At 39.9% G+C, this 24,434-nt stretch overlaps 1 protein-coding gene across 1 annotated transcript in view; it reads right to left on the bottom strand.

Moving 5' to 3' along the window:
* Nucleotides 1-1,135: 1,135 nt before the first annotated feature.
* Nucleotides 1,136-24,434, bottom strand: part of LOC139739250 (A disintegrin and metalloproteinase with thrombospondin motifs 3-like) — a 69,907-nt gene continuing 46,608 nt past the window's right edge. The window contains 20 exon segments of the mRNA XM_071649868.1: nt 1,136-2,094; nt 2,530-2,671; nt 3,380-3,590; nt 3,728-3,998; nt 5,498-5,735; nt 6,086-6,249; nt 7,563-7,643; nt 8,032-8,158; nt 8,367-8,500; nt 8,829-8,940; nt 9,466-9,529; nt 10,236-10,294; nt 10,296-10,373; nt 14,444-14,557; nt 16,072-16,204; nt 16,790-16,933; nt 17,564-17,669; nt 20,239-20,386; nt 20,998-21,081; nt 23,640-23,890. Of these exon segments, the coding sequence (XP_071505969.1) occupies nt 1,940-2,094; nt 2,530-2,671; nt 3,380-3,590; nt 3,728-3,998; nt 5,498-5,735; nt 6,086-6,249; nt 7,563-7,643; nt 8,032-8,158; nt 8,367-8,500; nt 8,829-8,940; nt 9,466-9,529; nt 10,236-10,294; nt 10,296-10,373; nt 14,444-14,557; nt 16,072-16,204; nt 16,790-16,933; nt 17,564-17,669; nt 20,239-20,386; nt 20,998-21,081; nt 23,640-23,890 (2,816 nt within the window). The 3' untranslated portion in view covers nt 1,136-1,939.

The raw sequence follows: 24,434 nt of genomic DNA on the forward strand, positions 1-24,434 counted from the left end.
ATATATATATATATATATATATGATATATATATATATATATATATATATATATATATATATATATATATTGTTTTGATTGTGCAACCTAAAGCCCCATTTGCTGTAATTGGCGTGTTGTGAGACATGGATTTATGGATCTCCACCCAATTAAACCTTTCTGTACAGCTGATGTTATAAATTTCAGCTCAAATCATTTTCAGACAACCAATAATCAAGCTACTTGAAATCTTTCACAAGATTTTAACCTTTTCAAATTTATATTTTCGATAAGTATAAAATGGTATATCAGTCAAAATATAAACTTACAATGTTTTGTTTTACTGCAATGTCCAAGTTTGTAACGTTGTGTGCAATGACAAGCACAGTTTGCATAAGATTCCTCTTTGGGGACATACCCACGACACACAGTAGTGAAAGCCAGCATATTTGCAATGTACCCAGCGATTTGACCAAGTACAGTGTATATCCATTCGCTTACATTTTACTATAATACTGTGCTACTTACGAAAACAACAGAAACAATATAAAAGGTAATTTTCGATGACTGAAAAAAAACCTTTTCGACATAGGACAAACACTAAAACACCAGCTACGTATAGACAAGACAATACTTCTGAGAGGCACTTAGCGCGTTATTAGGTCCAGCACCAACTGGATAATTCAATATAATTTACTGCACAGCAGTATAACGTGGTATTCGTCTTTCTGTCGACCAACCGATTGGTAAAGATGAATCAATGATTTACAAGGATAAAGACCTCGATAAAGTATTGCTCAGTACAGAGAAAATCTCCCTGAATGTTTCCACTGTTTCATTTCAAGGCAAAAACACATGGAAATGTGGTTGCATCGTGAAAAATAAAAATAATCCGATCACTTTGTTCATATATAACATCACACAATATTTGTGAAATATGAAAAATGAGCGCACGCAGTTTCCGCCGAGGTCAGAACACCAACTAGGGTTGTAAGACCAAGCCTCAGGCATGCATTGTATTGGCCATCATCATGATGACTCTACATGTATGAAGAGAGAGACATCAAATTGAGGTTTCCTGGAAATATTCTCAAGAATGAAATTCTATTGAATTCAAATAATTCTCTTGATATAAAAATTCACAACTATCACCCCCATTCCACAATGATCGTGGTATTGTCAACTAGATCTTCACAGGATATTAGTATAACACTTTGCATCAACTTTATTTTTTTTTCTTCTGTATAGCTTAGTACAATGTACATACCACACTCAATCGAAAATGCCATCCCGCGTACACTGAAAGAGAATATCTCACCACCTTCAAAGAATACATAACCACATGACCTGTCTTGACGTCACATAGCCTGTCGTGACATCATAGAAATGTTAAAATCCGGCTATCATGGCTTACCCAATTAACTGACATTTAATAGAGAGTGCACATAAAAAGAAACTGTTGTTTTAAATGTTACACTGTTGTTTTGTCTGTCAGCATTGATACAAATGTTACAGATCAAGAACATTTGGTCAAAATGAAGTAATTGTCATAAACTACTTGCCAAAATGATGCCACAAAACCATCCTATACCCCTTATTTTGGGTAGCACAAAGAAACCAAGAATCCTAAAGAATAAAAAGGTAATTTAAGCAAAATACCTAGGAGAGAAACTTATCCAAACATTGAAAGTCAATCTCGTTATCTAGAATAATTCCTATTAATTCTCTCTTCTTCTTTTTTAAATCAGGTCACGCAGTCACGTGATTATGATCACTAGTATTCCTTCAGATCTTGACAGACGAAATGACGCAGCTGAAAGATGAAGGAGACAACATCCTCTGTTACACTGACGATTCTGGAGAACTTTTCAAATAATAAATACAGTCAATAAATATGTGCCTTACAGTGATGTCAGCGAGGTTTCTATGGGTCTTTCAGCTCATCACTTTGTTGGCCCAGTTCATGCTTCGCGGTTGCCAGACCGCTGCTGACGTAACAATTGTTTCTGCTCCTTACACGTGGTGCAGCATATCTCCTCGTAGCGTGGCATCTTGCAGTATATCCTATATTTGTTGCGTTTGCAGATGACCGAGTCCAACGGCTGACATTCTCCAGCTAGGGGGACAGGAAAGAAAACGACCAACAATGATTATCTGCACAACAAAATAGAGCAACAGTACACATTTAACTCAGCGTACAATTTTAGAGCAACAAACACCACAACCTAATTTATTAGCAACAGTCGAAATCACAAGGTTATGAAGATTACCATATTATTTCAATGGCGTAGATAAACAACGCTTCCATCATCAAAATCATCTTTCAGATCACTAGCAGTTCCTATGGTGCTATGGATTAATTCATGGATTCCACTGTTTTATATAGAATCACCCATGTCCCGAAGTACTTAGTAGCTCCTTCAGCACAAACTGTTGTAAAACAAGGCGCTGAGTGAAACCTACAAATGGAAACTTCACCTAATGAACTGAGCTGATTTAACCTGAATGTGATAAAAATGGGAAACACCTAAGGTCGAGGGGAAACACTCACGCGCACACGGGTCCATCTCACATGACTTTGACGAGGGTGGTCGCTCTGTGAAACAATGGAAGGACCCTGGGACGCCCCCACCGTCTGCCGGCTCACACGTCACTGATCTCGTCTTGGTGCCAGTTCCACAAGTAGCAGAACACTGTTGAAAACATAAGCAAAGGAGGATCTCATGATTAGTAAAGAGGAAAGATATCGATGAGTATTTCGATGGACAACTTTAGCATGTCCTCATCATCGGGAACACACGATAACACAGAAGAAATGTATATTTTAATTTACATGGTGACAGGCTCTGGCTCTGTTAATTTGCGATGTACATGTAGATTCCTTCTTGGTTGATTGTGGCAGTGACGGAGACCAAAATATACTGGTCGAAACGCCAAACACTCTTCTCCAAAAATGTATATCTACGTAATGCACTGCAAACCATCAAAAAGAAAGGACAACTGATAACGAAGAACAAACGGCTAAGGCGAATAAAGAAAATTCGGCAGAGGTGACGAAACAGTTTCAGTGAAACCTTTGGTAGTAACTTTTGGTATACTGAATTATACCCACAAGATGGATAAAGGGATGAGGAATGGTATGATGGAATGACATCAAGGAGCACAGGAGCAGCCATCAGAAGAAGATCGTACGATCAATATACACAACTACAGTATCAACTCTGTTAATTCCCTCAAATTACAAAGCTTCTAAAAGCCAACAGTAATCCTAAATTCAACAGTAGGTACATGGTACCTCCAGTTGGACCCCTACTCCCGTCAAGCATCAATACAAATGCCACACATCTGGGATAAGGGCCCACACAAGTTGCACAAGTTTTACACCTGATATGCAGACTTACCTCTGACCATGTGCCTGTGACCCAGTCAGCAGGGCATGGTCCCCTGTTACACGCCTCGTTGTCTGACGGCTGAGGTGGCAAGCACATGGAGGGATCCACTCCCGTCCGCTCCTCGTCCCGAACTTCCACACACTGCACCTCTCGCCGCCTGAACCCGTTGATACCGCATGTCTCAGAACATTCACCCCAATCGAGAATACTCCACTCGTACCTAGTATATATCCAAGAGAATCCAGACACAAGCAGTTATTCTATTGTCTGAGTTAACAGTATTATACATATAAGTGAAGAGTGGTGGGTGATTTAAAATATGTTTTCGAAATACAAAACAAAGGAAAAATTACTTACGTCGGTGGAGGCAAAGTTGTAGGAGGTTCTGTTGTAGTTGGTGGTTGCGTGGTTGTGGTAGGAAGCTGCGTAGTTGGTTCCACTCCGTCCCTACTTCTGGGGATCGGTGGCTGGGAAGTTGTGGCGTCCTGGGATGGCGTTGTGCCGCACTCGTGCGTGTTACACCGCTTTCTCTGACCCTTGGGATTGTAGTCGTCCATCCCGCAAAATGATTTCTTCACCGTGACTGAAGTGGCTCGTCGAAAACATTGATGTCTGAAGAAAGAATAACCTGTGTATATAATGTAATTATTAAATGGGAGAGCATAAACAACAACAACAACAACAAATCTGTGGAAGCCAAAAAAAAAAATTGCTTCACGGTTGAGTTTATAACGACGATACATGGGTGCCAATATCCATACCTTAGAAATCATACCTTGGAAGTGGGCTTAAAGTTATACCAAACTTGTTTGCCCTTCTGCACCAATAAATATGATTAATTTCTGCCTGATACGCTCTGTGCAGCTGGAGTACATGGACATTTGAAAACTTCATCAGGGTTATTGTCATCTATCTTACCGGAACTTGCCCAAAATTTCTTTAGATTTGTTTTGAATGTGAATTTCTTAAGATTTGTTTTGAATGTGTTGATTGAAGTGCTCTCTACTACATAGGATGGTAGACTGTTCCATTCTGACATTACTCTTCGAGAATAAGAGGATTGCCTCAACTTTTCCTTGACATTTTCTTTAAAATCTTAAATCGATGTCCTCTTATTCGGCTGCCAGATAAAAAGTCAAAGAATTCAGTTGACTGGAGAGCATCCATTCCCTGTACAATTTTACATATAGGTTTGTATCATGTCCGATCTATGACTTCTGTAGGTCAGTGAGTTAGCGTTAGGTTTTCATAAATCAGAATCAAGGAAATTTCACGGGATTATTTATTCATAAAAATAATTCTAAACGAAAGGATAGTTATTCTCTGGAAAGGACATGACGAGATATTCACGTTTTAAGGGAGCTTATTACCGACTCTGAGAGACCTGGCTCGTTTGGATGAGTCTAAGACGGTGATGAGTAATTCTTAATATGAACATCATATTAGTCACACAGATCATCGCAGGTGGTAGAGGGGATTTCATGTTCGCGTAAAAACATCTCAGAACGCAAAACATCTCAAAACATCTCATAAATTAGATCAAGGGCCGTTTTCCAATTTTGGCGAGGAAGCACTCTCTGAAACTGTCATTATTTCTTCATAATTACGTATGTAGTGAAAGATAAATGTTTTATACTACATCTAAAGAGTTTATCTTTCGAAAAATTGAAACAGTTTGAAATTTTGCTTGAACTTGCAATCCCTCTTTAACTACCAAATTTGGCCTCTTTAACATTAGCAGTGATTTTCCAGAGAGCTCTGCCATTATCACTACTCCAACCTGGTCAGTATCCATTCATATAACTATCAAATCGTACCTTGGTATGAAGTATCAAAGTATCCTGTCAAAGAGGATACGAACGGAATTTGAACCAAGGATCCCGTGTTTAACCCTTTGTGTGCTTTGAGCGTCGATCGGCACAGAAAACCCCTTAACGCAGCACATACTTTCCAAAGTTACCGGCAGTGAGGGGGTCAAGAATCCGGATCCATACCCACCATAAAAGTGTTCCCATAATCCATAATCATCTTCACTCATTAGTAATAATCAGTGAATCATCCACTGGTGTTGCAAAATGTCCTCCAAAAGCATTAGATGGACACTACATAGACGAGTTTCCGGCTTACCTCCGCCACACTTTCTGTTACATTTCGTCCAGCCAACCTCGCGCCACTCGTATTCCGGTTCGTCAGGCCCGATCGACGGATCGATCACGTTCACTATTGGTGGCGTGTTCCCTGTATGGGTATTACCGTCAACGGCGACATCGACGCTCGACCCCGGTTCCGGAGTGACTGCCGAGTTTCGCGACTCGAAGTAAGTCACGCTGTAGTTGAGTGTATTGGTATCCCTGGTGATGTAGGCCTACGGACAAACACAATTACGGGGTAATAAAAGTCAATCGTGATTTGTCATTGAAATTGTAATGAGCCTGTACAGCACAAATTTTTAGTTTCAAGTTTGCGTATTAAAGCATCTTCTTGTCTATTATTCCGTTCCACTCCAAGAAGCATACATTTATGTCGAAAATTACATTTTGATAAAAATGAACTCCCGAGAAAAAGAGCAAGCCAAGATAACTTTATGATTTATTGTGTTTTTAGAGTACCACTATGGAGAAAATGTTTACAAACATCCATAATTTTTTAAAGAAATTGCATTGATTGATATAAACCATCTCTTCTATCAACACTTCATGAAGATTTTGCCCTCACCATCAAATAGAGCTCTTTTCCTATTGGTCCTTTGCTGACCAGCCTTTCACGATTATCGCTGACGTCATAGGAAAATCGGGCGCCATCTATGACGAAGTCCCTGGGCTCGGATCTTCTCCTTCCGGGGTTGAGGACATATTTCCCTGAGTCCGCGGTTTTTATTGCTGCATGATTAGAAGAAAATGGAATCAAAGTTAAGAAACCTGGCGGTGGAATCCATACTACTCAGACTTCGCACGGTACCGGTAGTGCGTCCTGGATTTGTTTACTTTAGGTGGATTCACAGCACTGCAAGCTGTGGATATTTCGTGTTATCCGAGTATGGTAGTGGAATTTGCAAATGTATTACATGATTTACATCCTCTCTGATTAAGAAAGTCATGCCGTATCATGGTGATATGCACTTCTTCGTTCAGTTTAAGTCCCGGTCACACAGCACTCCACGTTTAAATCACGTATAAAAAGTTATGAAAATCTGGTGGACGTGGTCGTAAGTGGTAATTTTTTGGTCAATTTTGGTTTGGCCGTGCTTTGTACGGGGTATGGCCGTTGGCGGCTGTTCCACTCCTGAAGCACTGCCTAAGCACGGCTAACTACGTCCAGCCACGTGTATGTACGCGGAAAAATCCATTTGTCAGTGATAACCCGCTAAACACACGCTATTTCCCGTGATATCAACGCGTAACACGCGTCAGATGACCGTGCTCTGCCCGTGACAGACCGCTAAACTTTCGCGTCTTACCGCGTCTCCCCAAGTTTTAATCACTGCCGGAACACGGATTATCACGTGTGTTTCACGTGTGTTGCACGTCTTTACCACGTGTGCCGCCCGTGGTTGTCCGCGGAATAAAATTTTGAACAGTTCAAAACTTTTTGCCGCGTCCGACGCCCTTCCGATTTTTCCCCGCGTCCTTCCACGTCTATAAATCGACTGTAGCTCGTCTTAAACTCGACATCAACGCGAACAACATCGTCTGCTTCACAGGAGACCACTTTTTGACGTGTTTTGGCCGTGATTAAGCCGTAAAGCGCTGTGTGACCGGGCTTTTATATCCTGTTATTCTGCTTTTGACTTTGATGAAGACAAGATACTAGCTTCCGAATGAAGACATAATTTGATATCTGTATGTGCTTTGTCACATTGTAATACACGTTCACAGCATAAAGACAGGTCGGCCTGACTGACCTGCTATTATACAAATTTGCAATTAATGGTAGCTATTACTGGACACATGTGGCGGTAAACAGACGAGTATAAACAAACAACTCTGCAGTTATTGACGTGGAAGTGGTAACATGGTGTCTGCAAAATTGACTTGTCACATTGAGGACTACATATTTCGGGATATTCTATTTTGTAAGGATGACGAATCGGAACACTCCAGAGGTATTTTGATAAATCATGGAAACGTAATTTATTCATAGGATCAATCGCCCCACTCCTCGATCACCAAGTATTGCACCTACAAATACTTACCTAGAAAGTGAGTTGATGAAACAGTTTTCTTGACATCTACGCTTCGTATAGCTGGCATGAGCGAGAAAATCTTCTTGTACCCTGAAACAGAAAAAAGTTCACAGAAACGAATAAAGATTGTTTAAAATGCTCTCTGCAGGTTGTTCATCAACAACCACTGGGGAGCCGAGACAAGATGAGTACACCAGGTGGATTATCGTCCACATGAGGATTAGAATGAGAACAAGAAGCAAAGAGAGCGCGTACACGTTGAAATATTGCAAGAAGTCTATTGATATTCGATAAGAAACTATACGTTCTAATTGCATTCCTCAATTAATCGACGAATGAATCACTCTGTGTATGTATAACTCTATGCACCAATTTCTCTATCTATTTGGCCATCAATTTACAAATTCCATCATTTTACTTTTATCATTACAATGGATGCACATACTAATTACGGTATTGTTAAATACTGAAAACTCACTTCTCTTTTTCGAGGCATCGTCGCTGATATCTAGTTTAACCCGTTTACAGCTGGAGCCATCCCCGCCGCATTCTCCACACTTGTCAAATTTCACTTTGGAGCCGAGCCGGTTATCACAACCCACGGACTGAGAAAAATGAGAAAATCACGTAGGAACAGATAAAGCACCCTAATTATGAACCATAATCAAATCGTCATAATATGGAGGCAGTGATACAGGTTATCATCATCGGACGATATAGAACACACACACACACACACACACACACACACACACACACACACACACACACACACTGTTCATCGCTACTGAGGAGGAGCTGAGATCTACTTACGACTTGCTTGCCCTGGATGCAAATGCTCTCCGGGTTATCGTACGAGAACGGCGTGCCGTCGGTCACGTTATATTCTGACATCGCCACCTCGCCCGTCTCTTCAGAAGCACACGTCAGTCGACATCGGAGTGTTTCTAATGATCACATAATCATACAGAGCTACTGTGATAAGTATTCATTTTCATATCATTTACTTTCTAACTTCTCTAATGAGATATAGCCAAATATTTAAGGCAATTTTACTGCCTACCTTGCAATCATTGTGATTAATGTTTGCTGTACCTCTTTTATAAAAACAAAACAAAACGAAATGAAACGAAACCGCAGATCAGGTTTTGGTTGGTTTCTATGGAACTAAAGATTCATCTATAATATCTATGTAGCGAGGGAACTGTGAAAAGAGCCACAACTTTTGTTTGTAGATCAATAACATTTTTCATCACGAACAAGAGAATCACTTACTATTCCTGTTTTCATAAGGTAGCCAGACGTGCCTCTTGCTACGGTGAACCCAGTTTGTGAAGAAAGCCAAACACTGCTCAGCTCGCTTGTCAACGGGCCCGCCAGGACACTCCTGTTGGAAAAGGTGATGGTCCAAACAATTTATCATACATTATCCTCTAACTAATCAATGCTGTTTCACTATTATTGACAAATCTCCAACTAAGTCAGCGTTTGGGAATTTGACAGATCGTTTAAAAAAACAAACCCAAAAAACAAACAAACAAACAAACAAGTATCAAGTAGTGACTGTAACATTCCTCTGCGGGTGTAAATCTTCCAGTTGGTAAAATAGCTTTTCTGTAACTTCTATCGAGATTTCCAAACCAGGGTTGTGGAAGGAGACTAACTATCTACCCTAAGTCACTATCGAGCTAAGAGAAATTTTGGAACCAAGCTGTAATGAGTATATACTTCTCTCTCTCTGTGAAATGGCATTAGTTTATACAAAAATAGATTTTATTTCACTTTACAACACCCATAGCTCGGAAAAGACGAGGCAAGATTTGATTTGAGTTCATACTGACATCAGTAACACACCACAATCCCATACGTACGAAACATCTTATTTATAAAAATGGTAGTAATTAGTCTGTACCCTGGTATTGCACAAACGATACTCCTCGGCCTTCCCGACGCAGTCTCGCCCGCCATATTGAGGTCTAGAAATGAGAGAAGGTGGTAATAAGAAACGAAAGTTACGAGATAATGTGTTCAAAGTACTTCTGACTGAAAATAATGATAAGCCTACCAATAAGTAAAGGATCGCCATGTAGTAATAGGAGTAAAACAATGTGTGTGACAGAAGTACGGCGTTCTTTTTTGAAAGGAATTCGCACATACTATGATAGACCAAGGGAAGGGTAAATATCATTCCAACGTGTTGAATGTAAACAAATAAGAGTCAGACATGGACGATAGCACAGGACTGTGAAGTTATTGGACTTTGATAAGAACAGTCTTAAACGAAAATTTACATATCATATCTACTTCATTAATCGTATCATTCCTTTAATCCAAACAAGCTACCTTTATTAAACTTGCCATCAATGATGGATGGATGGCTCATAATTCAAAGGATTGACAGTTATTCATTGTTCATATCAACATTACACTTCTCCATTTGTTCAGCATCATACACTGCCACAGCCAGTAAACAGTGAATACCTTGGTACAATGTATAATTGTTCGTGCAATGTTGTATGACAAGACTGCCGTTATTAACCAATGAAACGAAACTGGGGGTGCAGCGGAACTCGAGTAACTCTTCAGACGAATCATGTTCCGGCACTGATCGAAGCGCAGAGATTGGCATCTTCTCGTAAGAGGAGAGATAAACTGCTACAGGGCTTCTCGACCCTCACTGACCTGGGATTGTCGCAAGTCCTGGACCTGTACTGAGCCCCTGTGCCACAGGTGTACGGACACCTCCGACCACTGGCTCCAAGCGCTCCAGTGACCATCTATCTGGTTCTGGGAGTACCGACATCTCCCCTGCACGCACCACTGATGGGGTAGAAGAAGAAAACTTTAAACATCAGTTTGAGTGACGGGATGACGATGCACACTACGACGTTAAGTGGTGACGAATTCAGCGCATAATGAATGGAACATGGACAAACCAATGACAGATAATTCAATCATGAATTCACCAATTTCTCTCTGGGGGTGTGTGGAGTTTGATCATCACATTCGAAGGAAAGAGGCATTTTCCTGTCCGGATACTACACGTGAACGACTTATGCGATTAATAAAACTTCAACCAAAGAGACGAGTTTCCATACCACACGAATGTCACTTGTCTTCATTGGTTTGCGTGGTTGGTTCTCGATTATATATCAAATTCCTTTATAGATTATTTTCAGAATAACTTTCAAATATCGTGGTACATTCTATTCAGTGAAAGTACAACTAAATTTTGACGCATATGTAGATTACTCAAAATGTCACAGTTCTGTGTTATCAATGATTGTCTAAAACGCCGTAGGGCATACACTAACAACGCAGACCAACAATATTTCCAACAAAACGGAAGCGTGAAAATGTCATCCATTTAGCATAATATTATGCAACATCTACGTTAACCCTATTTCAACTGGGCTATTTGAGACCCAAGTTTTTACTGGGGGGGGGGGGGGGATCAATTTGACACCCCCCCTTCAGATCTCGGCCGCCGATCGCGCGATCGCCTTGAAACTTTGCCTTAAGATAGAGCCGGATGTCAACTACAAGATTACATGGTCATACAATAGAAAAATATTGGCTCTCTATCCTTAGTAAATTAATTATGCAAATTTACGCATGAAATCATATTTTCACTTATAACTCCATTAAAATGACTGAAGGATCCCTAAATTTATGTGTCAGAGTTCCTCAAGACACATCGAACAATTTTCTTTAAAAAAATAGCGAAATCAAAATCAATTTCTTTTGTTTTTTATTGTTTTGTTAATTTCTTATGTATTTATTGTTTTTTCGACCTTTTGTTTCTTTTGTTTTTTCGCCAAAATTTGTTGCGGGCACTTTTTCAAACTTATCTACATTAGAATTGATTCATTTCTGTGGTTAAAAGTTAAAATAATCTAATTTGTATCAATTTAACAAAAAACACAATTTGCATTGGATTTGCACACGATATCATGAATTTGAGCCGTTTTTGGGTTGACATGCATACGCAAAACATTACGTAACTTCAGATCAGTGTACCCGGACGTCGCAAATTTGGTCTCAAAATATGCGGGAGACTTCAATGAAAAAAGTCATGAAACGACGCGGCAAAATCGTCGTGCGTTGCGGAATCGTAGCGCGAAACGCGGGGGGGGGGGTCAATTTGACCCCCCCCCCCCCCCAGTTGGAATAGGGTTAAAACACGTCTATTGCAACCTATACACAACACTTCAGGAATATTGCAAGACATTTTTGGAGAGTAGTCTCGTAGCAGTGAGCTTCCCTTTTTATGTATTACAATAACATAGAAAACTGTAAACGCATCACTGTTACGAGGACATTGCACGGTGCGTATAAATGCATGGTAAATCACACGAAATACAATATTGGTTTAACGACATGACCATCGACAATGGTTTAGGTTGGGATGCTGGAAGATACGCAGAGGTCAAAGGTTATTCCAAGCACACTCATGGTGACAGTGCATTGCAGACGGCATGCTAGGCTAATGTACTTTGTGAGCGTCGATATCACTGGGAGATCACGTGATTAAGTAGATTCCTCACTGCGCTTTCAGTGAGAGTATCTTGCGTCCTTGAACACGACTCCATTCTCAACTTTCATTCGTGAGGTTACCATGGGTTACAGAAGTGGGTCGATCCTTAAAGTGCAATTCGACTTCAAGCTTACGTTGGCTTTAATAGATATAGCGAAACTACCAAACAAAGAGAATGGTTGAGATGTCAAGTCGGATCTAATTACCGGCAAGTTGAATGAAAGTCAAATTGACACATGTACCGCTTTGAATCATGTTTGTTTTTTGATGGAATAAATAAACTATTGAATTGAATTGAAAAGTTATGGAAGTTCACATTTTGGAAATATTTATACGGAACAGTAAAACTAGCAGCAACTGACCACATCATCACCTCACAAAGAGCCTCTTATTGACCTTTACATAAATCTCCGCTTCATTTTGTGGAGCTTATTTTATACAAGATCAACAAGAGCTATATACTGTCATCTTTTTCACATCATATGATTGAAGTCTTGTGATACCCAGCATTGACAAATTTCAGAGAGAAAGGTTTCTTTTGTGTAGAAACCAATCAGAGTGTGGGGAGATAGTGATATCATTCCCTGTTTTGACTTATCAGTGTGGTTGCGACCCAATGTCACTATTTTTGAAATAATGAAACATATGGAACTTTGTAGTGCCAGGATCACTTCCTTATATGTCCGGTTTGTTATCACTCTGTTCGTCTAAGTTCACTCCACTTACTGAGGTCAATTTGAAAATAGTATGGAGTTGCACATTAAACCTGACATATTCCGTTGATTTTCGTCCGTCTTGTTTCCAGCGACGGAATAAGTTGTGAATAATTTCGGAACACCGATGCATCAAAGCCTCTCCTTTCTTGCCCCAAACAGCGCGCAAACAATCGTGCTCCAAATAATCCTCTTGCTCAAAACACACCAAGACAAAGGATACTTCAAGTGGTTGCATCCCTCGGAAAGTTAATACGTTCACAAGAAAGGTGGAAATTGTGACAAATCTACAGGTGCTGGAAAATCTATCAACAATCATTGCGCTCCCACGCAGCCATAGTATTGTGATTGATGATATACTGTAAGATGTATTTGCATTTCATTTTCCCCCATTCTATCACATCAATCGATTTGCTGGCCCTATAAAGTCGGTTTTCTCCCTCGAGAGAGACAAAGTTCAATGCACACTTTCTCGTGTACAAATTATGGGTATGGCGCGAATAGAGTGATAATAGTTCAGGACAACAATGTAAAAAGCTTCTCCTTGTGGCATGTTGGATGATGATAAGGCGAGAAAACATTTTCTTTGACTCTTTGCCGGATTCCAGCTGAGATTGTTTGTTGTCTGATCAATATTGATGCTTTTATCTCCACCAAGCATATATACACATTCCCACTCTCGTGCTATACGTGCAATTCTGACAGTAATCCCATCACATTCCAGTAGCATGCTCTAAAAAAGATGTGTGTCCCTTTAAAACTGAGTAGATGCTTCTACATAGGGCTCGAAGTTAGATTGGAAGCGATTACTTGTATTTATTCCGTTATCTAATTATAACCATTTCCAACAACATCTATGCTCTCACTGACTAAATTCATTGATTGCATCAGCTCATAATTTATCTCTACAGGGGCCAAAAGTGCTAATATCACTCATGCATAAGTACCTCAAACAAGTCAGAATCAAAGTCACGGACATCCAATCACCTAGTTACATAATATTAGAGCAGTTTATGGTTACAGACCCACTCACTTTTATAATGTGATATCCTACTCACTTTTATAATGTGATTTCACATTTTACTTCAGTGGAAGCTGTAGTGCTGTGATAGGCAAACGTTAGCCACAAAATGGGGATTAGCTTCCTTAAATTCACTGAGCTCGATCTCGCAGGAACAATATTGTAGGTTTCACACACGACAACCGCCTAATTTGTCCGAGTGCAGGTTTACTTAAAGGGGAAGGCTAGTAACTGATCAGTGGGAATCAGTGCGAATGCTGGGGGATGATTGTTCCAATTCTTGTGAGATTCATTTAAGAGTACATTATATATCTATTGTTGTGTGAAAATTATTTGCTTCAGAACGGTCTCATATTCAAGTAATGTGCAGTTTAATGCCCCGTCACTGACCAGGCATGCTAACTGTGCTAGAACTTGCTACTTGCTAGTGCACTATAACAGCAACAGGGAATGTCATGTGGTCCCGATTCCACCAATCACAAAATATGTTTTAAATATTATACCATTCATCACGTGATGGTGACTATTCTACACGTTCATCAATGCGGCATTCCGAGGAGACAAACACCATACACAATATTCGCATGGCCAGCGTGCACATATACGCATGCCATCTTACCATACCCGGACCGCATGTAGATCCGTCTAAGGGCGGCCCTTTCTTGGACCGACATAAAAACTTTTTGCGTGGGTGCATGCACCACAACTGCTCGCAGCGATTGTAATCGTTGAACTGTTAAGGAAGACAAAATGGATATAAAAACAAACAATACAGAAACATAATAATCTCAACATCGATACACAAGCAGCAAAAAGGTTGTAAAGCCAGATATAGGACATAAATCATGGAAGAATATAAAGCTTGTAATAAAAACATTCGGGAAATTTACAATGACTAGAATCCTCGTTTGTTGGCTTCAAAAAATAAACGGTGTGTTTCCGAGGGTTGTTGGTTGCTCTGAGAAACAAATAAATGTGTGTATATTGCAATATAAACACTAGAAGTGAAGAGTTTGTTCGCAAAAAAACCGATAAGTCCATTTTTGAAGATTTTGAAGTACGTTCTCTGTCATAAAGTACAAAATAATACCTTTTAAACGATATATTGGTCACTACATATAACGGTACATTTTTGAAGTTATGGTAAAAAAAAAATTCTTATTATTCTCTTTATTTTTCTTGACCTTTAATCGCAAATATCTCCATTTGGCAAATATGGACTTATCGTTTTTTGCGAACAAACTCTTCAAGTGCTTTCCCTTTTCATTTCAGTTCATTTGTTTTCCTTTTGGCGAAATGTTGCATTCAGTCTAGTTCACATCGTAGATCTGGCTCTAGAACCCTTTCACCGAACTTCAGCAGACACTGCTGCCTTACCATGCCGGGTCCACAGGCAGTGCCATCGAGGGGAGGACCGTTGCGCGATCGACAGTTGTAGCTTGTGGGATGCATGCACCAGAGTTCTTCACAGGGATTGTAATAAAACTAAAATGCCATGGTAGTGGAAGGAAAAACATGCTCTATAATTACTATGGCCAGTTTTCTAAATGAAAGTTGAACTATTCGACTAATCAATTGTTGTATTCAAAGGTCTTTTTTGACTTGTCTATTTTGCCCTCTCTCTCCTACACAACCCCTCCCCATTCCTCCGATTCCTTGTCTCAAAACTGCATTGTCATTTGGAATTCACAAAAAAGTGTGTATTCCATTCATTCTTCGTCTTGCGCTGTTCCACAAATTTGATATTGAAACTTTCACTACCTTTTGGGAGTTGTGAAACTTACCATTGCCATACGCAAAATTACTATCTTCGATTTATTTCAGGGCACAGAAAAGCTTCATTAGGGGAAATTTTCGTATGTTCGATACCTGCTCAATGTATTTTGTGCTGACTACTAACATCCTTTGAGAAACATTGGTCCCATATTCTATTTCCGAAATTTAGAAAATCAGCGAAGAGATTGTGACTGTGACTGAAACACCGAGTTAATCACTTCATACTATAGGCTCTCAGTTCAAATCTCTGAATTCTATTGCTTCAAGACTGCTTTCAGTCACAGTATTGGTTTTAATTTGAAGTTAGCAAATCAATTATCGTAAACAATGATGTCCCACTGCTAAAAGAAGAAAGGTTCTACAACAACAAGCACCCCAGTAGGGGGATGAATATTTATGAAACACGTCCCGTGGTCATTAATGTTTGTGCAATTTGATGTGTTTGGTATTCTTCTTCAGATTGTTACTCACCGCGGTACACGTACGATAGCCATGTCCGAAATCAAAGCGACATTGTTCGTCCATGGTATAGCGTTGGCCCGGATAACCGCGTATCTCTGGATATCCACCATCAAACGGATCGTCCCATAAGCAGTAATATCGTCTGAAAAGAATGTTTATAATAGACTTCGTAAGAAGAGAAATTTGGGGACGGAGTGAAAAAACCCCACACTTTTAGTTTTAAAAGTCCTTAAAAAGGACTGTTGAAATGGGAAAACTTGTACAAAATAGCACTAACTTTTAGTTTAAGGTAACCATTCGTCATTCAGTAACATACATTAATTTCAATGCGGTTTCACAAATGTTTACACACGAATACTGTTTCGTTCATCGGGGGTTGTCCAAGCCATGCAAACCGATGACATTGTGCGATATCAGCAGCACAGCAAAACATCTTCATCCAAAAATTTTAGCATGTGGTTCACACTAAACCAACACACAACTCATTGAAAGTGTTGTGTGTTTTTTTCTAAGGAAACATACATATTCACTCAGGTTAATAAGGGACAAGAGTACTTTTAAAGATGATGGAAGTGTATTTAAAAAAAGAAAGAAAGATAATCGTAATAAAAAGACGGCTCTCCTCCACATCCATCTTAAATAATGAAAGGAAAAACAAGTCAACAACAAAGATAAACTGTAACAAAACAAAAACCGAAATAAAAAACAAAAAACCCAGGAAACTCACGACAGGTAACGATGGAGCTCACGTCTGCTGCATTTAGACCAGAAGTAGTGGATGTAGGTTGATATGACAACGGGCGCCATGATGGATCCCCTGGTGGCATCATCCTCACAGGCGTTACCCTGTCCGTCATGCTCCATGCCAAACCTGTCAAGAAGATGAAAGACGTGACGGTCAGCAGTCGAGAGGAAACGATCATAAACTGCCTCTTTCTTCGAAATAATAGTGTGTTTAGGAATCTTTGCTGTATTCATTATTGCAGTTTCTCTCAATTTTTTTCTTTTCTTATATTTTCTGTTACAGTCACATCACAAACTACAAACTTTTATTCTCATTCTACTACTTCTACTACTACTACTACCACTACTACTACTACTTCTTCTTCTTCTGCTACTACTTACTACTACTACTACTACTACTACTACCGCTACTACTACTACTTCTACTACTACTACTACTACTACTACTAATAATAATAATAATAATACCATTACCACTACTACTACAACTACTAATTTCTTCTTTATTTCTTGTTCTTCTCCTCCTCCTTCTTCCACACTACCACTACTCCGTCTATCTTTCTTACTCCTATCAGTCCTATCATTCCATATCTCCTGCCCTCTCTCGTCTCCCCTCCTGGATCTCCTCCTATACTCTGAAGCATATTGCTTTTACTCTTTTTAAGGACTAATTTTAAGGACTAAAACAAATACTTCTGCAGCTATGAAGCCTGGAGTTATCCTGATTATGAAGCTGAGGTGCCGATTCTCAACTCACACATGGCCGGACTCGTGGGCGATGACAAAAGAGGATAGGAGACCCTCATCCTTGTTCAGTGAGCAGCTCCGTGTGATGGCGCACATGCCCGTTACAGGGGCGTAACCTAGGCAACAAGAATAAACCAATCCAAATTGAATCCCTATAAACCCATGAAAGGTATATACTAGTATATTTTCATTACTATACTCATCTGCTGGGAAACCTTATTTTCACAACATTTGGCTGCCGTTCTCAGTGAACTAAGCTAATCACATATTTCTTGCTCTATTTATATTTGACAGAATTATTAACATCTCAGATATTCAGTGGTGTCCAGGTGACCTTGATTTACCTTTGAATCTGTTGTTGCTATATCTGTAACCAAGGCAGTAAACACCTACTTACATTACTCCCATGTGCAGCATCACATCATACAAGCCGATGGCACACACCAAGTCCGTAACAGACAATGTATTGCACAAATCACGATATAATTTTGTTATAATATTATGTACGTTTAAACAGTGTCAGTTTTTCAAGCATACACACTCAAACACCATTTTACGAGGTAATGAAAGGAGAGAGGAAAATATGGCGTTGTTCCAAACATCTGCTTCTAACTTTTGTCTGAAGAGAAGCACGGTCGATCTTTCCTAAAGTGCACGTTGCAAAATTGATTCTGTTTTGAAAATTTCCGAATACATTATGATAAAAATCTAAACCCATTCTGCAAAACCTATTTCATGATTGATATTAGTTGGCAGAATTTCTATACACCTCATGAAATTACAGAGCACTAAAGAACATGATTCATCACTATTTTTTTCCTGAAGAATCAGATTAAAATCGCTTCTCATTGTTTGAAATGTGAATGCATTCTTTTCCCCACAAATCTCTAGCTTTCTATTACTTTATTTTGTTCCACAAAAACCGCACAATGATTGAGGGAACACCAAGTTTCAAGCAATACATTGCATTAGCTGTTTCTGTACGTGAACTCTTTCCAAGTATACCGAACATCGTTTTTGGACCCCCGAGTGGCAAACTGCATGAACATTCCCGCCTTGCAGAGTACTAGTAACGTCTCCTTATGGCCGATGACTCAATCTTAGCCACATCCTTCCGAACATGAGCACTGTTACCATGAAAAACAGCAACTATGCATATCCACAAACACACAGCAAACAGAGCACATCGAACAATCCTGCCATTCTCACTGTCAAACCACGAAGACGAGTTTCGGGAGGGCCAAGTAATTGCCCCCCATGGTTCCAGAAATCGGAGAATAAACACAAGTATAAGCCAACCAACGAATAATTCAAAGCCCTTTGCCCACACTTGACCTACTTAGGTTTTATGTCTCTTGACATTAAGACGACGTCGCGTCGCTAGGAACTGTTACGACGACAAAAATGACGTCAGGCTACTGTTGTACATGACTTCTGAGAAGGACGGTAGAGCTATCATCACCAATCTAGTTCTAGAGAGTTATAGAGCCCCCGGTTTGGCGGTACTTGGCAGATGATTGGCCGTAACTACGATTTAACATCCTTTTCCACTGGAGGGCGCTCCTATGTGCATCAGCTTAAAAGAGTAAATTGAGAGATCTCGGGGTTTTTGAACCAGCTGTTTCCGACATGGCGACTGGTTTTACTGCCAGTGTCGAGGTCAGTAGATGAAGGATAGTCATCCTTTGACCAGCAATGTTTTCTAGCTGGGAAGTCGTTTCAATGATTGTGTCCGCTTCCTTTCCCCCTCTTAATATCTAATGAAATCAAAAGGCCACTTTTGGCCCTCTAATGTCAGAGACATCTCCCAGACAACGTCATTCTGGATTGAATTATACGAGATGTGGAAAACGCTGACCCAAAATTTCCCTGAATTCATGGGACGGAAATTAGCTACGTTCTAACTAACAGCTTTATACCCAGGTCTCATAACGCGATGTGTCACATAGGTTGGGGCATATGTCACATCATCCAGTATCATCAATAACACTAAATTTCCTTAAGTGACCTGAATTATGTATAATTAGAGCAAAACTTGTGATACTGTATCGAAGCCTTCATATACAGGGGAAAAAAATAAATGATAAAAAGCACGCCTCGCCTCGCCTCGGTAAAAACACGGTGCGTGGATCGAGGAGTGTGTAAATAGGACCATAAATATGGCAGCCTCTGGCGATCGGCGTTTAAAAGCTGACAGTCAACATACACATGGCGAGGTTTCCAAAGAGAGCTCATAGAATCTATCAGTCCCTGTCTGGAATGTTGACTTGCAGGCTGAAATGCTTTCTCACGTTCCATCTTCGTAGCTGCAAGATATCTCACATCTATAACGACCCAATCAAAGGTTAGGTCAGCAGTCGTTTGATGGACCGTCACAGCATTCTATAACTCTGCCTCATCTCTACGGGAACGATGTGAAGTTATCTTTTCCTATGGTTATGATGGCATTCGTCATGTAATTGACAGATTCCAAAGCCTCATAAACGGACGCCAATAACAGCCTTTCCTACCACGAAAGGCTCTGAATTACCCTTTCCTGTAGGCCTAACCGTCTAACACGGACATAAAAATCCAGTTTGTAATCTTTTGAGTGGGTTTGAAAATCGAGAGGAAGCGAGCGTTGAAGATATATAATGTATGGTTGGTTGAGATTGAGTATATGATGATGATTCCATGGCAACTTACCAGCAGGACCAAAGTTTTCTTTAGTCACAAAGATGGCGTGGTCGTGATGCTCTGGGGCAGTGTCGTCACGGGTGGTCTGAGTGGCTGCCCATCGGCACACGTTGGTCAAACTGGCCGGAGCATTGTTCTCAACCACCATATATCTGGACTATTTGAGAGTCGGGAAAGGGTGAGGTGTAAGAACGAAATTTGTAATGACGATAACAAATTCACGTGATGGAAATGCAACGATGAAGTTAACATGGGAAATACAATGAAACACGAAGAGGATTTCAACATAAACCGCTGAGAAAGAACTTACACATTCACCGCTATGGTGACAAGATCGCAACTACTCTACCCATTAAACGCCACGGTATATAACATTTCACACCAAATCCTTTCGCAGTCCGGAGTATAATTTCTATGATTTTACTTTAAACAATGCATACAGCAAACATGTAGATACAAATAAGCATCGTCATATTACACATCGATAAAATACTAAGTAGTAGTTTAGAAGAGCTGATAAGACCAAATATCATTTTGTGCTGGACGAAGTAAACATTCCGTTCAAGAAAGATCTGTCAAGCGATGTCAACATAAATGCCTCCAAGAGTTGCTTTACTACCATCTCTTTGACCCGTTTCTTGGAGCAAGATCTTCTGTTCAATGCCTGCCACCCAGATAGAGGGTTGTTTGTCAGTGCTGCTGAAATCCGAACCCGAGCAATCATCCGTCACCATCATCCCCGAACTGATCGGGGAGAGGTCTTCTTACCTGCTGCTTATTGAGTAGTACGATCCTGACCACAACAAACTGAATGTTCGCGTCCAAGGTATGGTGTTCATAGGCGGTGTTTACCTGTGGAGTGGTATCAAGTTAAATAGAAGAACGAGTTAAAGGGTGTAAAGGAGTTGTAACATCTTACTTGGGGAAAATGAGCAGAAGTTGTCACTTTCTAGAGGTGAAGGTGTTCAATTTGTTTGTGTAATTGGTTTTTATGTATATCGTTCTCTTTCAAATTGTTGTGATGAACTCCATCTAGAAACTGTCGAGTTGACCAATATTTGTGAAATCTAATAAAACCTGTGAGAAACATTCAACCTCCTTGATATGTGTACAGATCCCATACCACCAAAGGGTGAAGTAAAAAGTCTTATGTAATTGTTGTAAAACGTTTAAAATTCTAGCTGAAAAAATATACATATCTTGTATCTTTTGGCATCCATATGATTACATCTCAATTAGGTCATACATTCGAATAGATGCCAGCAATCTCATGCGTAATAATCATTTTCTTTTTCTTTTTTTCAACAGATGAAAATAATTCAAGGTGGTTATTTACTGGTATGGTATAAATTGGTGTATTGTTCTTACATTGGAACGTTCTGCCCTTCACAGCGTTCATCCTAAAAACGTGTGATCAATTCTAATGTGGTAACAAATTTTCGGTCATTATTCGGACAAGTCGTGAAAACTGATGACGCTAAAACATTGGACGAATCAATTAACCTACAGGTTGTAATATCGGGTACGCCATTTCTTGAATCCATGAGGAGTTACAATATCTTGGATGTCGGGTTAAAAGTAACTACTTTTTACAAGGCATGGATTGAAAATCACCCGAAACGAAATATAACAAAACGAACCAAACAAAAGACAAGTATAGCTTTTCCGAAGCTATCATATTCTGTCGGCGGCATATTATCACTTAATCTGTCGTCATATCCCGTTACACAGCTATATTTTGAATACATTATGTTTGACATTGATTGATATGATGACATCCTTTTTTATCACATAAAAATGATAAAGTGGATATTCGATTCTGGCCATATTATTACAGTTTCGTCTTGTCGTGAAAAGAAGCGATAAACCTTCGGTGTTATGTTTGGCCACTTACGATTGCTATAGGGAATTCCCCATTTATTCATTTTGTTCTGATTTTCACACACTATTGGGTATAATGGGAGGTTTCAAACGTCAGTGACAAATTTTCACTCGAAATAATGAAATCAAATAATTCATTTTTTCATAGCAAAGAATTTATCTTTGAACTATATGTGACTGAACTAGTTCCACGCGGTCCACCGCGTTTATCGTTCTACACTACACAGTCAACCGCACAGCTTAACACAGCATTGATATTCATATTTTCTTCTTATTATTCAGACGTGTTCATACTGCACGGTTTATAATGAAGTAATGCACCTATTCACATTGAATGCTGATTAACACTACAGTGCCCATCGATTGATATTAACACTAAAGATATCGACATGCAGTGTACGTCATGTGAATTGACATTGAATAGTGGACGGAAAGTGATATGTCTATTCACACTGTAAAGATGCACTGTGTCTATTCACACTGTATCAATAGTGCTTAGCTTCTTTTCAAAAGGTCGTGCACGGCCGGCTGAGGACAAGTCAGTCAACAACTTTGAATTAAGATGGCTGACATACTTTCTCCTGCTCATATTTCAAATCTTTCAGGATGAGTCTGTACCATTTGGACGGAAATCGATTGATGTCCTTCAAAAACCCGAGGTATTATGTATCACGATTTAGCGTGGATCGTTTATCCACACAAAAGATGTATGTTAGAAATCACAGAAATGTTTTGCTGCTCATAATCCGCGACGCGATTAACCAAATCCCCCATTGACACTGGCATCTGAGGAATGCTAGCGCGGACAAACTGGTTGGTCGTTAAGGAATACCAGTCGATGTTGGAGCCGAACATCCAAGAGATAACGAATAGCTTAAAGGGAATTGTCCCATTCGTATATCTTGTCAAGTCTTGTCAATTTCTTGATGTGACGTTTGGCACTAAGCTGCGCTTGTCGTGCCGATCCACTTGGTTGCTCTTGGAATATAATTGTCTTGCACAATAAAGATACGAAAAAAAGGCGAAAATACTTGTCGTTCTTGTCTATGATTTGGTAAGACAGGAATCAGTATATAAAACAAATATGGCCTGCTGTATTGCCCCTTTGCAACAGAGGTAATATGGTCGTAATATGACTTCCATTCGTTAATCATTCGCCTGATGACGAATGGAGGATTCGACTACATGCAATGAGCGTAAGGAGCAATGTGGTCACAAAAGATGCCTCTAATACCTCATAGACACTCACAAAAAAAAAAATGCTTCATTCGAACTTATTTGACACCAAATTATAATTGATACAAAAATACGAAATGATGTTGGGGGGGGGGGGACGGAGGATGAGCAAATACAAGCAAACATATAAACTTCAGCCTATAGGGTCTACAGGTCTTACAACAAGGCCACGAATGAAAAATAACAATTTAAAGTGAAGATATAGTTATCATTGCACTCTCTCCCGCATAAGTATCGTGCGCTACGCGCAAAGCACTGGGTTGCACATTGCTGATTGTTGCCAGATTACTTACAATATGAATCATTGTGATGAGGTAGATGTTGACCGCCCCGCCGCCATGGAATGAGTGCATGGCGTGGTCGACGGTGATCATAGTCTCCACGAAGTTCTGTCGCCCTGCTGCATATCGTGATCGTGATCGTCGCTTCTCACGATGTCGTTGAGTCGCCGGTTCTTCGGCAAGCCTGTCGTACTCATCGTCCTCTGGGTCGAAGTCCGACAGGTTTGTATCGGTGTCATTGACTAGATTGCTAGAAAATGTTGCTAATGAAAACAGAATAGTGTGCGAGGGAGAAAAGGACAGTCAGTAAATGGTAATATCGTGATCCCGACTCTTGCATCGTTTCCCTGGTTAAAGGTAATGATTTTATTTCCCCCTTTTACTGATCTACGGACAGGTCTCCAACGCAAGTTAGAACGTTAACATATTATGTCATTCTATCACTTCACACGAAAAAAAGAAAAAGCTTTCATCTTCTCTTATTCATCTTCAACCAAAGAATAGCAAAGGCTCATGTGTCCACTTGTAGAAATGTCAAAAACAACACCTTACGTTCCTGTAGCAATGCTACAATTTGAGCTCCATCTTAAAAGATTCAACATTTCAGGTAATTGAGAAAAGACTTCCAAGAAGACAAGGAAAGAAACGCAAAGCAGATCAAGTGAAAAGCGACGAGGTTAAACAAAGTCAAGTATTTTACTGGCGGGAAAAGAAGAGGAGGAGGAAGAGGAGTAGAGTTGAAGCGACTAAGACAAGAAAGAAGGAGGAGAGAATTTCCTTTTAGTCAGGAAAAGAAGAGCAAAAGCA

The sequence above is a fragment of the Diadema antillarum genome, unplaced genomic scaffold, assembly GCF_040938485.1.
Source record: "Diadema antillarum isolate AM-2024a unplaced genomic scaffold, OU_Dant_1.0 scf00000029, whole genome shotgun sequence".
In the NCBI taxonomy this organism is placed as follows: Eukaryota; Metazoa; Echinodermata; class Echinoidea; order Diadematoida; family Diadematidae; genus Diadema; species Diadema antillarum.